Source organism: Pan paniscus, chromosome 20 (genome assembly GCF_029289425.2).
Source record: "Pan paniscus chromosome 20, NHGRI_mPanPan1-v2.0_pri, whole genome shotgun sequence".
Lineage (NCBI taxonomy): Eukaryota > Metazoa > Chordata > Mammalia > Primates > Hominidae > Pan > Pan paniscus.
This window is the reverse complement of record NC_073269.2, coordinates 19,961,204-19,973,273: the sequence shown is the minus strand read 5'-3', so window position 1 is coordinate 19,973,273 and position 12,070 is coordinate 19,961,204. Positions and strand designations below refer to the sequence as shown.

Sequence of the window (12,070 nt, the reverse complement as noted above, 5' to 3'; positions counted from 1 at the left end):
CTGGGTCATATGGTGGTCTGTTTTTTTTTTCTTTTCTTTTTTTTTTTTTTTTTGAGACAGGATCTTGCTCTGTCACCCAGGCTGGCGCACAGAGGTGCAATCTCGGTTCACTGCGGTCTTGACTTCCTGGGCTCAAGCGATCCTCCCACCTCAGCCTCCTAAGTAGCTAGGACTACAGGCACACACCACCGCACCTAGCTAATTAAAAAAATTTTTTAGTAGAGACTAAGCCTCACTTTGTTGCCCAGGCTAGTTTAAAACTCCTGGGCTGAAGTGATTCTCCCGCCTTGGCATCCTGAGGTTACAGGCGTGAGTCACCATGCCTGGACAGTTCTGTTTTTTTATTTGATATGTCATAGTTGTACAGATTTTTGGGGTGGTGATCAAATTAGGGTAATTAGATATCCATCACCTTAAACGTTTATCTTTTCCTTGTGTTGGGAACACTGCTGTTCTTCTCCTCTTGCTATTTTGAAATATACAAATAATTACGGTTAATAATAATTTTCCTCCTGTGCTCTCGAATACAAGAACTTATTCATCCTACCTAACTGTACTTTCATACCCAGTAACCCATTTCTCTTCACGTCTTCTGCCCGCTTCCCTTCCCAGCCTCTGGTAATTACCATTCCAGTCTCTATCTTCACCAGATCTACTTTTTTAGCTTCCAGATAATGAGTGAGAACATGTGATGTTTGTCTTTCTGTGCGTGGCTGATTTTACTTAATACAGTGTCATCCAGGCTCATCCACGTTGCTGCAAATGACACGATTTTGTTCTTTATTATGGCTGAATAGTATTCTATTGTGCATATATACCGCAGTTTCTTTATCCATTCATCTATTGATAGACACTTAGGTTGATTCTATATCTTGGCTATTGTGAATAGTGCTGCAATTAACATGGCAGTGCAGATATCTCTTTGATATATTGATTTCCTTTATTTTGCATATATACCTAGGAGTGGGATTACTTGATTATTTTGTAGTTCTGTTTTTTTTTTTTTTTGCGATGGAGTCTTGCTCTGTCGCCCAGGCTGGAGTGCAGTGGCGCGATCTCGGCTCACTGCAAGCTCTGCCTTCAGGGTTCATGCCATTCTCCTGCCTCAGCCTTCCAAGTAGCTGGGACTACAGGTGCCCGCCACCATGCCCGGCTAATTTTTTGTATTTTTAGTAGAGACGGGGTTTCACTGTGTTAGCCAGGATGGTCTCGATCTCCTGACCTCGTGATCTGCCCACCTCGGCCTCCCAAAGTGCTGGGATTACAGGTGTGAGCCACTGCGCCCAGCCTCTTCCTTTTTTTTTTTTTTTTTGAGACAGTGTCTCACTCTGTCTCCCAGGCTGGAATGCAGTGGCACGATCTCAGCTCACTGCAACCTCCGCCTCCCAGGTTCAAGCGATTTTCCTGCCTCAGCCTCTCAAGTAGCTGGTATTACAGGCGCCCACCAACATACCTGGCTAATTTTTGTATTTTTAGTAGAGACGGGGTTTCACCATGTTGGCCAGGCTGGTCTTGAACTCCCACCCTCAAGTGATCCACCCGCCTCAGCCTCCCTAAGTGCTGGGATTACAGGTGTGAGCCACCATGCCCAGCCTGTTTTTAATTTCTTTAGGAATCTCCATAGTGTTTTCCACAATGGCTGCACCATTCTATTTTCCACCAACAAAGGTTCCCTTTTCTCCACACCCTCACCAATGCTTATCTCCTATCTTTTTGATAATAGCCATCCCAACAGGTGTGAGGTGATACGTCATTGACATCAAAATTAGTATTGATAGCAAAATTGGAATTTTTGGAAAGATATTAGGATAGGGGTTGTCAAACCTTCTCTGTAAGGGGCCAAATAGTAAATAGTTTCAGCTTTGTGGGCCATATGCTGTCTGTTCTAACTACTCAACTCTACCATTGTAGGTTGAAGGCAGCCATAGCCAGTATGTAAGTGAATAAACATGCCTGTGTGCCAGCAAAGCTTTGTTGATAAAAACAAACTGCAGACTGGATCTGGTGAGTGAGACACAGTTTTCTGACCCTTATGTTTGGAGACTCCCAGAATCATTGGGTGTTTGGACCGCAGGTTGGCATGTAAGTAAGTGTATAGAGCTCAGTGCATGCATCACCCCAGATCTGTTGGCCCTTCGAACCCACCCCTGTGTTGGCCACTTGGTTTTCCATCTCCATGGATAAAACCCCGGTTACTGCCATGGCTAGATTCCTGGGTGTACCACATAAAATGACCATAGACAATTTACTTCCTAAGGTGGAGGTTCAAATGGATCAGGAATGATGTACTTATGCCAGTAGACAGGTGTCAGCTTCCCAAGTGCTCAGAGGAGAAAGGCTTTGAGGTTACACTTGAGTTCATTAGGAAAAATAGGTGTGATTGATTAGTCATGTCTGCCATGGGCACCAGGCTAGAGAGATGGCACACTTGCTAAATGTCTTTGATGCTGTAACTAGCCCACCTCCAATGTCCCTTATAGTTCTGAAAAGTGACATTTTTCTGTCTGCATACTTCCTTGGAAACATTCTGGAGATGGAACAATTATGTAAAAGATAGCCATTCAGCATGAAAGTGTGGCCTGTAACTTTACAAATTCCCAACACGTCTGTTTTTGTGAAAGAGACAGGAGCTCGGTGTGGTGGGTCACATCTGTAATCTCAGCACTTTGGGAGGCCAAGGCAAGAGGATTGCTTGAGACCAGGACTGTGAGACCAGCCTCGGCAACATAGCAAGACCCAATCTCTACCGAAAAATAAGAAAATTAGCCAGGTGTGGTGATGCACACCTGTAGTCCCAGCTACATGAGAGGCTGAGGTGGGAGGATTGCTTGAGCCCAGGAGGTCGAGGGTGCAGTGAGCTATGATGGTGCCACTGTACTCCAGCCTGGGTGGCAGAGCAAGATCTCATCTCTTAAAGAAAAAAAAAGGAAAGAAGACACAGGCTGAAGCTCCTGATTCTCCATTCATGATAGACACACCTGGGAGGAAGCCAGCCACTGGGAAAAAAGAAATTAAATCCATAACTCCTTTCGTATCAGCCTCACGGTTTCAGCACAGAACAAAGATTTCAACACTTTCTTTCAAAGTTTGACAACTGTTTATTGAACACTCATTATGCAGATTAAGGGCTTGTTCCCTGCCCTCCAGAAGTGGTCATTTCCAGCATCTAATCCTGGGTGAGAGGGAAGGATCAATCAGAAAAAAGAGAGGAAATGGCTTTCTGGAAAAAGTAGGGGTGGGAGGTAGTGGAAGAGGGGTAAAGGGAGAGGGAGGGCCCTCCAGCTTGGGGGAAATGGTGATAGCAAAGGCTTAGAGGCAAGGGTGAGTAAGAAGACATTAGTCTTTTTGAAAGAGTGAATTCATGGTGGAAGAGATGGGAGATGGGTTTAGCTAAGTGCTGGTAGATGGCAAAATTGGAAGGGTGTGAGAGATCCTGATGTGAGCTTTGACTTTGGTCTTTATTTGATTGATTGATTGATTTTGGAGACCGGATCTCACTGTCTCACCTAGAGCTGGGATGCACTGGCATGATCATAGCTCCTTGCAGCCTCAAACTCCTGGGCTCAAGTCATCCTCCCACCTCAGCCTCCTGAGTAGCTGGGACTACAGGCATGTGCCACCATACCCAGTTAATTAATTTTTTTTTGTAGAGACAGGGTCTTGCTGTGTTGCCCAGGCTGGTCTCTTAACTCCTGGCCTTAAGTGATCCTCCCGCTTCAGACTCTCAAAGTTGGGAATACAGGTGTGAGCCACTGTCCAGTCCCCTGGTCTTTAAATAATAGGGTATGTTGTGTCTTCTTGAGTGTTCCAGGGAGATCACTGTTATAGATGGTATGGAGGACACATGAAAAGTGGGATGGAAAAGCAGAGAGGCAAGGGAGGAAGTTGGTTGCAAAGATGCAGATATGAGAAGCTGAGGACTTGAGCCTGGACAGTAACATGTCAGGGAAGAGAAGACCGGCATGAAAGTTGTTTCAAAATCAGGCTGGACTGGGCATGGTGTCTGGCGGCATATGAAGGATGCAAGAAGAGAGGGGTCATAGATTGACTGCAGAAATCTGAACCTGGGATCTGAGGTTGAGGATACCAGGGAACGCTTGGAGGAGTAACCGGGAAGAAAAGCCCTGAGTTTTTAGTGACGCTGGATGTGCCCGTAGGTTACTTGACCAGGAAAGGTCAAAGCTGGGGATGGAGAGATACAGGCTGTAGAGTTGGAAGATAGTGAAGCCGATCTCACTTCCAGCCTGGTGCTGCAAGGTTACCTGGAGGTAACCTTGGCTGGTGGTTATTGAAAATTTCTAGAAACTTCCAGAAAGCTCCTACCTTGGAGGTAGGGAAAATTTTTATTAGTCATCTTCACTAATTAGAAAAGTTTTCAGACGGATCAAGATTTAGCAGGTTGTGGAAAAGAGGCTGGGCTGGAAGTCAAACCTTGTCCTTGCCTCTGTCTTACTGTATTGCATTTGACAAATTATTTAACCTCTCTGGTTATGAGAGGCTAAATATTATGTTGTCTGCAAAAGAGCAAGGTGACAACAGGGAATTTGCCATAGCTCCAACACGCTCTCATTTAGAGTAATTGAATGCAAGAATAGTTGAATAGATGGATTTTCTTGGAGAGAGGGCAGAGTCCAGGGTTTCAGGGGAGGGGTGTTAGGAGGAAGAGATCCAGAAAGGAGGAGACAACTTTATTATCTAGAGAGGCCATGAGCTAGGAAGAGAACGGAGTTAGGACACCAACTTGCCAGCCAAGGAGGAGTGGTTTTGGAGAGAAAGAATGGTTCTTACCTTACTAACTCGCCAGGGTAAAGGAAAGAACTGGAAGTTGGGAATGCATTGGCCTCAGGAGGAGGTTTTACCTCCAAGTGAGATGCAGGAGCCAGCAGAGGTTGGATTGGGGTAGGAGGGGATGAGTGGGCTTTGGTTTGTCTATGGAAAATCTTGAGCTTTATCCAGTTTCTGCTTCATGGGAGAAAGAAGACCACAGGAACAGAAAGTGGGATAAGTGAATGCACTCTTAGGTCTCTTAGATTGCGTTAATAAAGATAGAAATTCCAGCCTGAGGGAGGTGATGTTAATGTTGCCACCATGCCTTATGCTAAGTTTTGGCTGGCTTGCTCTGAGAAGGACAGGAGGACCTGCATGAAGGGTGTGAAGAAAAAGAAACTGGGTGCCATTTAGCCTTGGGAAGAGATCTTGGGGAGAGGTAAGAGCTGCCTCTAAATTTCTGTGAGACAGAAAGAATGCTGGAAGGAAAGCTCCTCCTGGTCTTTCTACTTCTACTGCAGATACAGCCGTTTCCGGAGGGTGCTTTGGATTTCAGGGTTCGTTTTCCTTGCTTTTCCTTCCTGAACCAGCTCTGCTTCTGCCATCCGCCGGGTCACCTGCAGCAACAGGTGTGGTGAGCTTGGAGGAGTCAGTGTCATGGACTTATGGGGGGAGGGTTAGGGAACGGGGCAGGTGGGTATTCTTGTCCTAAGATGAGAGACCTTTATGGCCTCCTCCTATACCATAGTTTGTATGGAATCCTTGGCTGGGCATTTTTTTTATAATTTGCAATAAAAACATATAAACATTAAAAGAAAACAGTTTGCCCAAACATTGTTTATATCCAAGGGGGGTTTGTTTATAGAAATTTATCTCCCATACTGTGGCTTTTAAGAGTCCCTGCATTTGGGAAAGTTGTTGGAAAGTGGGCTTCTTAGTTTCTGTATTGAGATCTGGGTTGGATTTGGAGCTGAGGGAAATGGAGAGGGGTTAGGAGGAGGCTCAGCCCCCTCCGCCTGCACCCTTCTTGGCCTGGGCAGTGGTCCCAGCTACCTTTTGTCAACTCACCTCTGTCAGAAGTTCCAAGATATGTCCTTTCCTCTTCGTGAACACATCCACCAGGGTCTGGATAAAGCATGAGCCTTTCTGATCATGTCGGTAGGCGATGTATCCTGGGAATTCCAGAGAGGTGGGTTCGGGGGAGCTTCAGAGGGTAGGTAGAGGGGATCCTGGAAGGGCGTGGGTCCTGGAGGAGAGGTTCAGGAGTTGGGAGTGGCAGGAGAGGGGGAAGAGCAGAGGGATCCCTGGGCCAGCTGGGAGCTCATACCCTCTACCGTGGAGTAAACGTGCAGGGCATCTGTGTATGTTGGGATGGTTTGCGGGCTGTCTTTGATGACCATCATAATCTCATCTCCACCTACTGTTTCACCGGGGTCCCTTTGTTCTGAAACAACAAGAAGAGGAGGAGGCAAAGTCAGAGAGAAAGGTAAGGAAAGGGGCTGGGCAGGGTGGCTCACACCTGTACTCCCAGCGTTTTGAGGGGCTGAAGCAGGAGGATCACTTGAACCTGGGAGTTTGAGGCTGCAGTGAGCCATGATTGCACCACTACACTCTAGCCTGGGAGACAGAGCGAGATGTCGCCTCTTAAAAAGAAAGGTAGGGGCTGGGCACGGTGGCTCACACCTGTAATCCCAGCACTTTGGGAGGCTGAGGAGGGCAGATCACCTGAGGTCAGGAGTTTGAGACCAGCCTGACCAACATGGTCAAATCCCATCTCTACTAAAAATACAAAAATTAGCCAGGCATGGTGGTGTGCACCTGTAATCCCAGCTACTTGGGAGGCTGAGGCAGAAGAATTGCTTGAACCTGGGAGGTGGAGGTTGCAGTGAGCCAAGATTGTGCCATCGCACTCCAGCCTGGGTGACAGAGCAAGACTCCGTCTAAAAAAAAAAAAAAAAAAAAAAAAAAAAGGATGCTTTTGTGGTATGCCATTTGCAGTGGGGCTTTTTAATTTAATTTAACTTTTTAGAGACAGGGGCTTGCTTTGTTGCCCAGGCTGGAGTGCAATGGTGTAATCATAGCTCACTGCAGCCTCTTAACTCCTGGGCTCAAGTGATCCTCCTACTTCAGCCTCCTGAGTAGCTAGGACCACAGGCCCATGCCACCATGCCCTTGGCTAATCTTTAATATTTTTCATAGAGCTGGGTTCTTGTTACATTGCTCAGACACTAGTCTTGAACTCCTGGCCTCAAAAAATCTTCCCGCCTGGGCCTCCCAAAGTACTGGAATTACAGGCATGAGCCATGGTGCCTGGCTTCAGCTGGGGCTTTGGATCTGGGACTGGCTTGGATAAAAACACAGACTTGGTTGGGCATGGTGGGAGGCTGAGGCAGGAGGATTGCTTGAGCTCAGGAGTTTGAGACCAGCCTGGGCAACATAATCAGACCCTGTCTACAAAAATCAGCCTGACATAGTGGCGGGAGCCTGTAGTCTCAGCTACTCAGGAGGCTGAGGCAGGAGGACGGCTGGAGCCTGGGAGATGGAGATTGCAGTGAGTTGAGATTCCGCCACTGCATTCCAGCCTGGGTGCTGTCTCAAAAAACAAAACAGAAACAACAAACCACAGACTCTGTGCTCTTGGATCTGTCCCCACCTCCTCGACAGGCCTGTATGATGTACACCTTGGGCTTAGCTCGCAGGGCCTGGCAGTTCTTGTTGTTCAGGGCCTCGAAGAGATTCTCCAGCTTGACCATCTCCCCATCTTCTCCCTTGAGGAAGCCTTCCCTCCCGTGAGCCATGAGTACCACGAAGGCACAACTGACGGGATCTTCCCGGGAATCGATGGCCTGCTGGAATTTTTCCAGCTCTTCCTGGAATTGCTGGAGTGAGAGGAAGAACCAGACTCAGCTGGGTCCCCATAGCCTACACTTCCAACCTAGTACCTTTCCCCCAAACAGGCCTGGAGTAGGCACCCCAATACCTGGGCAGTGGGGTCTCTTTTCATGGTGCTTTCGAATCTCAGCTGCCGAAACATGTGTTCCAGAGCATCCAGGTCTTCTTCGGAACCTTCCCGGGCTTTGGTGACACACAGTATTAGGGCCAGGCGGGCACCTGACATATCATATTTCTCCTGGGCCAAGAGAAGACAGAAATCAGCATGGAGAGGTTCAAGGAGAAGCAGATGTAGTCAAAAGAGGCATGCAGGCTGGGTGTGGCGGCTCATGCCTGTGATCCCAGCACTTTGGGAGGCCGAGGTGGGAGGATTGGTTGAGCCCAAGAGTTCGAGACCAGCCTGGGCAACACAGTGAGACTCTGTCTCTACAAAAAATGAAAAATATAGCTGGGTGTGCTGCTGTGCATCTGTGGTCCCAGCTACTTTGGAGGCTGAAGTGGGAGGATCGCTTGAGCCTGGGAAGTTGAGGCTGCAGTGAACTATGATCTTATCACTGCACTCCAGCCTGGGCAATAAGTGAGACCCTGTCTCAAAAACGAACAAACAAAACAAGAGAGGCTTGGGCTTAGGGTTGCCAGGTATAATAGAAGATGCTCAGGTACACTTAAATTTCAAATAAAAACCAAATACCTTTTTAGTATAAGTATATCCCAAATATTGCATGGGATATACTTATACTACATAATTATTTGTTGTTGATGTGAAATTCAAATTGAATTGGGTGTCCTTTATTTTTAGTTCCCCAATACAGCAACCCAACCTGGGGTCCAGCTCTGTTCTAGCTTGGTATGAACTTGGGGGAAGTCACTGCTCCCATCTGAGCCTCAGTTTCCAAATATAGACAATGAGTGTGTGTGTGATTTTGAAGATCCCTTCCAGTTGTCGTATTTTGTGGGTTTGCAGGTCTCCTCATCCTCCCCAAGAGTGTTCTGAGCATTCCTCTATTACCTCCTCACTTGCAGAGGTCTCAGAGTTTCTGAAGCTAATACTGAGATCCCGTCTGAGGAAGAAGAATATTGGGGGTCAACAGTTCTTTCCAGAACAGAAGCAGCGTACTGAGCACCCCAGTGGTAAGAACTTCATCTTTTAAAAAATCAACATGAAATTGTTTATTGCAGGACTTCTCAGAACCTTTAATGTGTTGAGAAGAACTTGATCTTTGGAGACAGAGGTAGCTGTGTTTGACTGCCCCCACCACCCAACCCAACTTCGGTTCCATCTCTGAGTCTTTTTTTGCTGTTTGATTGACTACAAAGTACCTCCTAGCTCTGAGTTCAGATCATGATTTTTTCAGTCCCTCCACTCTTTCCAAAACATTAAAATCCTCACCTTCCTTCTCCCCATATGATCACCCTCCCCTCAACCTGCACCCAGCCTACCTCTTCCAAAGACCGCGGATTGCTCATTTCTCCTTTGGTTGTGAGCCCCGGCTCTCAGCACCCTTGTCTGATCCTTGGAGTCAAGAGAAGATAGGTTAAAGTTCTCTAAAGGGAGGCCGAGGGGCTCAGGGGACAAACTGGCTTATGTATCTGGATTTTTGAGACCAAATAGCACTCAAGTGGTGGGGATTTGGTCTGTGGACAGATCTGGGCAATAGATGATAATCCATGAAGTAGTAATATATCACCCCTAGAATGACAATTTCACGATGTCTTCCATTTCTGGATGTCTTCTTCAGAACTGCTGAGCCTACCCCACAATGTCCCCCACCCCGCCCCCAAAAACTTCCTGTGTCTCCCGTGGGTCATTCACCAGCTTCTGGTGGACTGAACTTCCCCTGAAAGCCCTGGAATGAGGAGCAGGGCAAGTGACCCATGTGTTTCCCTCTTCTACCTAGGAGATGACGGGCTGGGGAAGCCATCTCAAAGAGATGCCTTGGAGGAGCATTTAAAGGAGAATGTCATCGAAGTGGGGAATGCAACTTTGATATTATCTCACTGGGTCTCCAATACGAAGGGGTCAATCCACCTCCCTTGCTCTTCCTTCAGTCTGAATGTCTGTCCACATTCTCCATTCTCATCTCTGAGTCCTGTTCTCTTCTCTGGCTGCACAGACAGACTTTTGTCATACTCTTGGCATTTCCCCATCTCTTTGCCTTTTCCTACGCTTTCTCCTCAGTAGGGAATGCTTTTTGCTTTTTTTTTTTTGAGACAGAATCTCACTCTGTCACCCAGGCTGCCTGGGGTGCAGTGGCGTGATCTCGGCTCACTGCAACCTCTGCCTCCTGGGTACAAGTGATGATCCTGCCTCAGCCTCCCGAGTAGCTGGGACTACAGGTACGCGCCACCACGCCTGGCTAATTTTATTGTATTTTTAGTAGAGGCGGGGTTTCACTGTGTTAGCCAGGATGGTCTTGATCTCCTGACCTTGTGATCTGCCCACCTCGGCCTCCCAAAGTGCTGGGATTATAGATGTGAGCCACTGCACCCCGCCGGGAATGCTTCTTTTTTTTTCTATCTAGATCCTTCTCTGACAATTTTGGTGGCATAATATCTGCTATGCCTTCCCCCATCAACCATCCATTCATCTATGTTTTTATCCATCTATCTATCCAGTCACCCATCAATTCATTCATCTATCCATCTACCATCTATCCATTAATTCATCATCTATCCATCCATTCACCTACTCACCCATCCATCTATTCATCTGTCCATCTACTTATCTATTAATCAGTCATCCCATCCACCCATCCTTCCACCCGCGCATCTATCTAGTCATCCATCAATCCAATTTCACATCCATCCTTTTATTCATCAACCCATCCACCAATTTATCTTTCCACTTACCTATCTGTCCACTCATCCATCCATCCATCCACCCACTCACACATCTATTCATCCGTCTGTCTACCCATCTATTAATCAGTCATCCCATATACCCATTCATTCTTCCATCAACCCATATATCTACCCATCCATCTATCCATCTATCTATCCATCCACTTATCCATCCAACCACTCATTCATTCATCCATCCATCCATCTATTCATCCATTACCTCTCTCTGTCTTCCATCCCTCCATCTATTTTATCTTCCAACTGTCCCTCCATCTAGCCCTCCTTCTATCCATTCCTTCATCCATCATCTCTATCTTCCATCTATCCATCCACCTATTTACTTATCCATCTACCCACCCACCCATCCATCCATCCATCCATCCACCCACCCACCCACCTACCCAGCAAATATTTTCTGGGTATCTATTATGTGTTATGCACTTAGAATCCATTAAGTAAGACAGACATGCTCCCTGACTTTCTGTCCTTCTGTAGCTCTAGTCTGTGACAGAAATGAATATTAAATCTCTCTCTCTCTCTCTGTCTCACACACACACACTCACACACACACAGAGCAAGTGCTGTGACGAAAGAGGAACCAAAGATTGTGAGGGAGGAAGTGGAAGGAGCATAGCCCTGGAGCCAGAACCGAATCCTGCCTCAGTCCCTTCCCAGCTGTGTGACCTTCAGCATCTCACTCTCCTCTCTGAGACTCGATTTTCCCATCCGCAAAGGACCTGGGGAGAGCTCTAGGTGCTTAACAGCAATGGCGACCCACGTAGGTTTTATGATCCCTCTTGACCTCCTGGAACTTTCCTCTTCCTTCTCTGGACTCTCACAGCTCTGCTTGCTCCTACTTGAATTACAGCAGTGTTTTTGATTCTTACTCTCATGGCTGAACTGGCAGCTCAGTTTTCAGGACTGAAAGCCTGACTTCATTATCTCTGTCTCCATCATGGCCAACAGTGTGGCAGGGAGCACAGAGGTGGTGTTGGAGAGAATTTGCTGAGTAAACAAATAAGAAAAAAATGAACAGATGAAAAGAAAGAGGGGATGGATGGAAATTTCTTCCATTCTGCCAAAACTGGCCAGAGCATTAATTCATGAAGGGAGAGGGAGCATGTGTGTGTATGTGCATGTGTGTGTGTGTGTGTGTGTGTGTGTGTGAGAGAGAGAGAGAGAGAGAGAGAGAGAGAGATAGAGAGAGAGAGAGGCTAATATCCACCAAATCACTTACCGACTGTAGAGGCAGCTGTTCCTCAAGGCCAAGTTCAATCTCACTACTCTCCTAGTTGCCAATACTGAGCTGGGCACCGAGGAGGAGTCAGGCCCACGTACTGATCTTGGAGAAGGGGCTGACAGTGTGGAATCTCCCGGGGTTTCTCCTGAGAAGCCTGGTCTATGAATCGGGTGGCACAATCACCTGGCCCTTTATTGTCAGTGAGTTTTCTGTCACTCAAGAAACCTCATGACACACCCTTGGCACACAGCTGTGGTGTGGAAATGGAGCCAACGCCAATGGGATGAGTGATCGCAAGGCTGAGGGGACTCCCTCTGGCAAAGGTGGCCT

The 12,070-nt window shown here is 47.2% G+C and overlaps 1 protein-coding gene across 2 annotated transcripts in view; it reads right to left on the bottom strand.

Annotated features, from left to right (window-relative positions):
* Nucleotides 1–2,632: 2,632 nt before the first annotated feature.
* The window catches only part of CASP14 (caspase 14), a 32,430-nt gene continuing 22,992 nt past the window's right edge, over nt 2,633–12,070 (bottom strand). The window contains exons 4-10 of one of the 2 annotated variants that reach the window (XM_055104182.3): nt 11,738–12,068; nt 9,100–9,172; nt 7,748–7,897; nt 7,421–7,646; nt 6,095–6,211; nt 5,836–5,939; nt 2,633–5,384 (exon numbers count right to left, since the gene is read on the bottom strand). In XM_055104182.3, coding sequence (XP_054960157.1) covers nt 5,280–5,384; nt 5,836–5,939; nt 6,095–6,211; nt 7,421–7,646; nt 7,748–7,897; nt 9,100–9,126 — 729 coding nt within the window. In that variant the 5' untranslated portion in view covers nt 9,127–9,172; nt 11,738–12,068 and the 3' untranslated portion in view covers nt 2,633–5,279. The remainder of the gene's footprint in view (nt 5,385–5,835; nt 5,940–6,094; nt 6,212–7,420; nt 7,647–7,747; nt 7,898–9,099; nt 9,173–11,737; nt 12,069–12,070) is intronic. The other variant, XM_055104183.2, reaches the window with a different exon arrangement.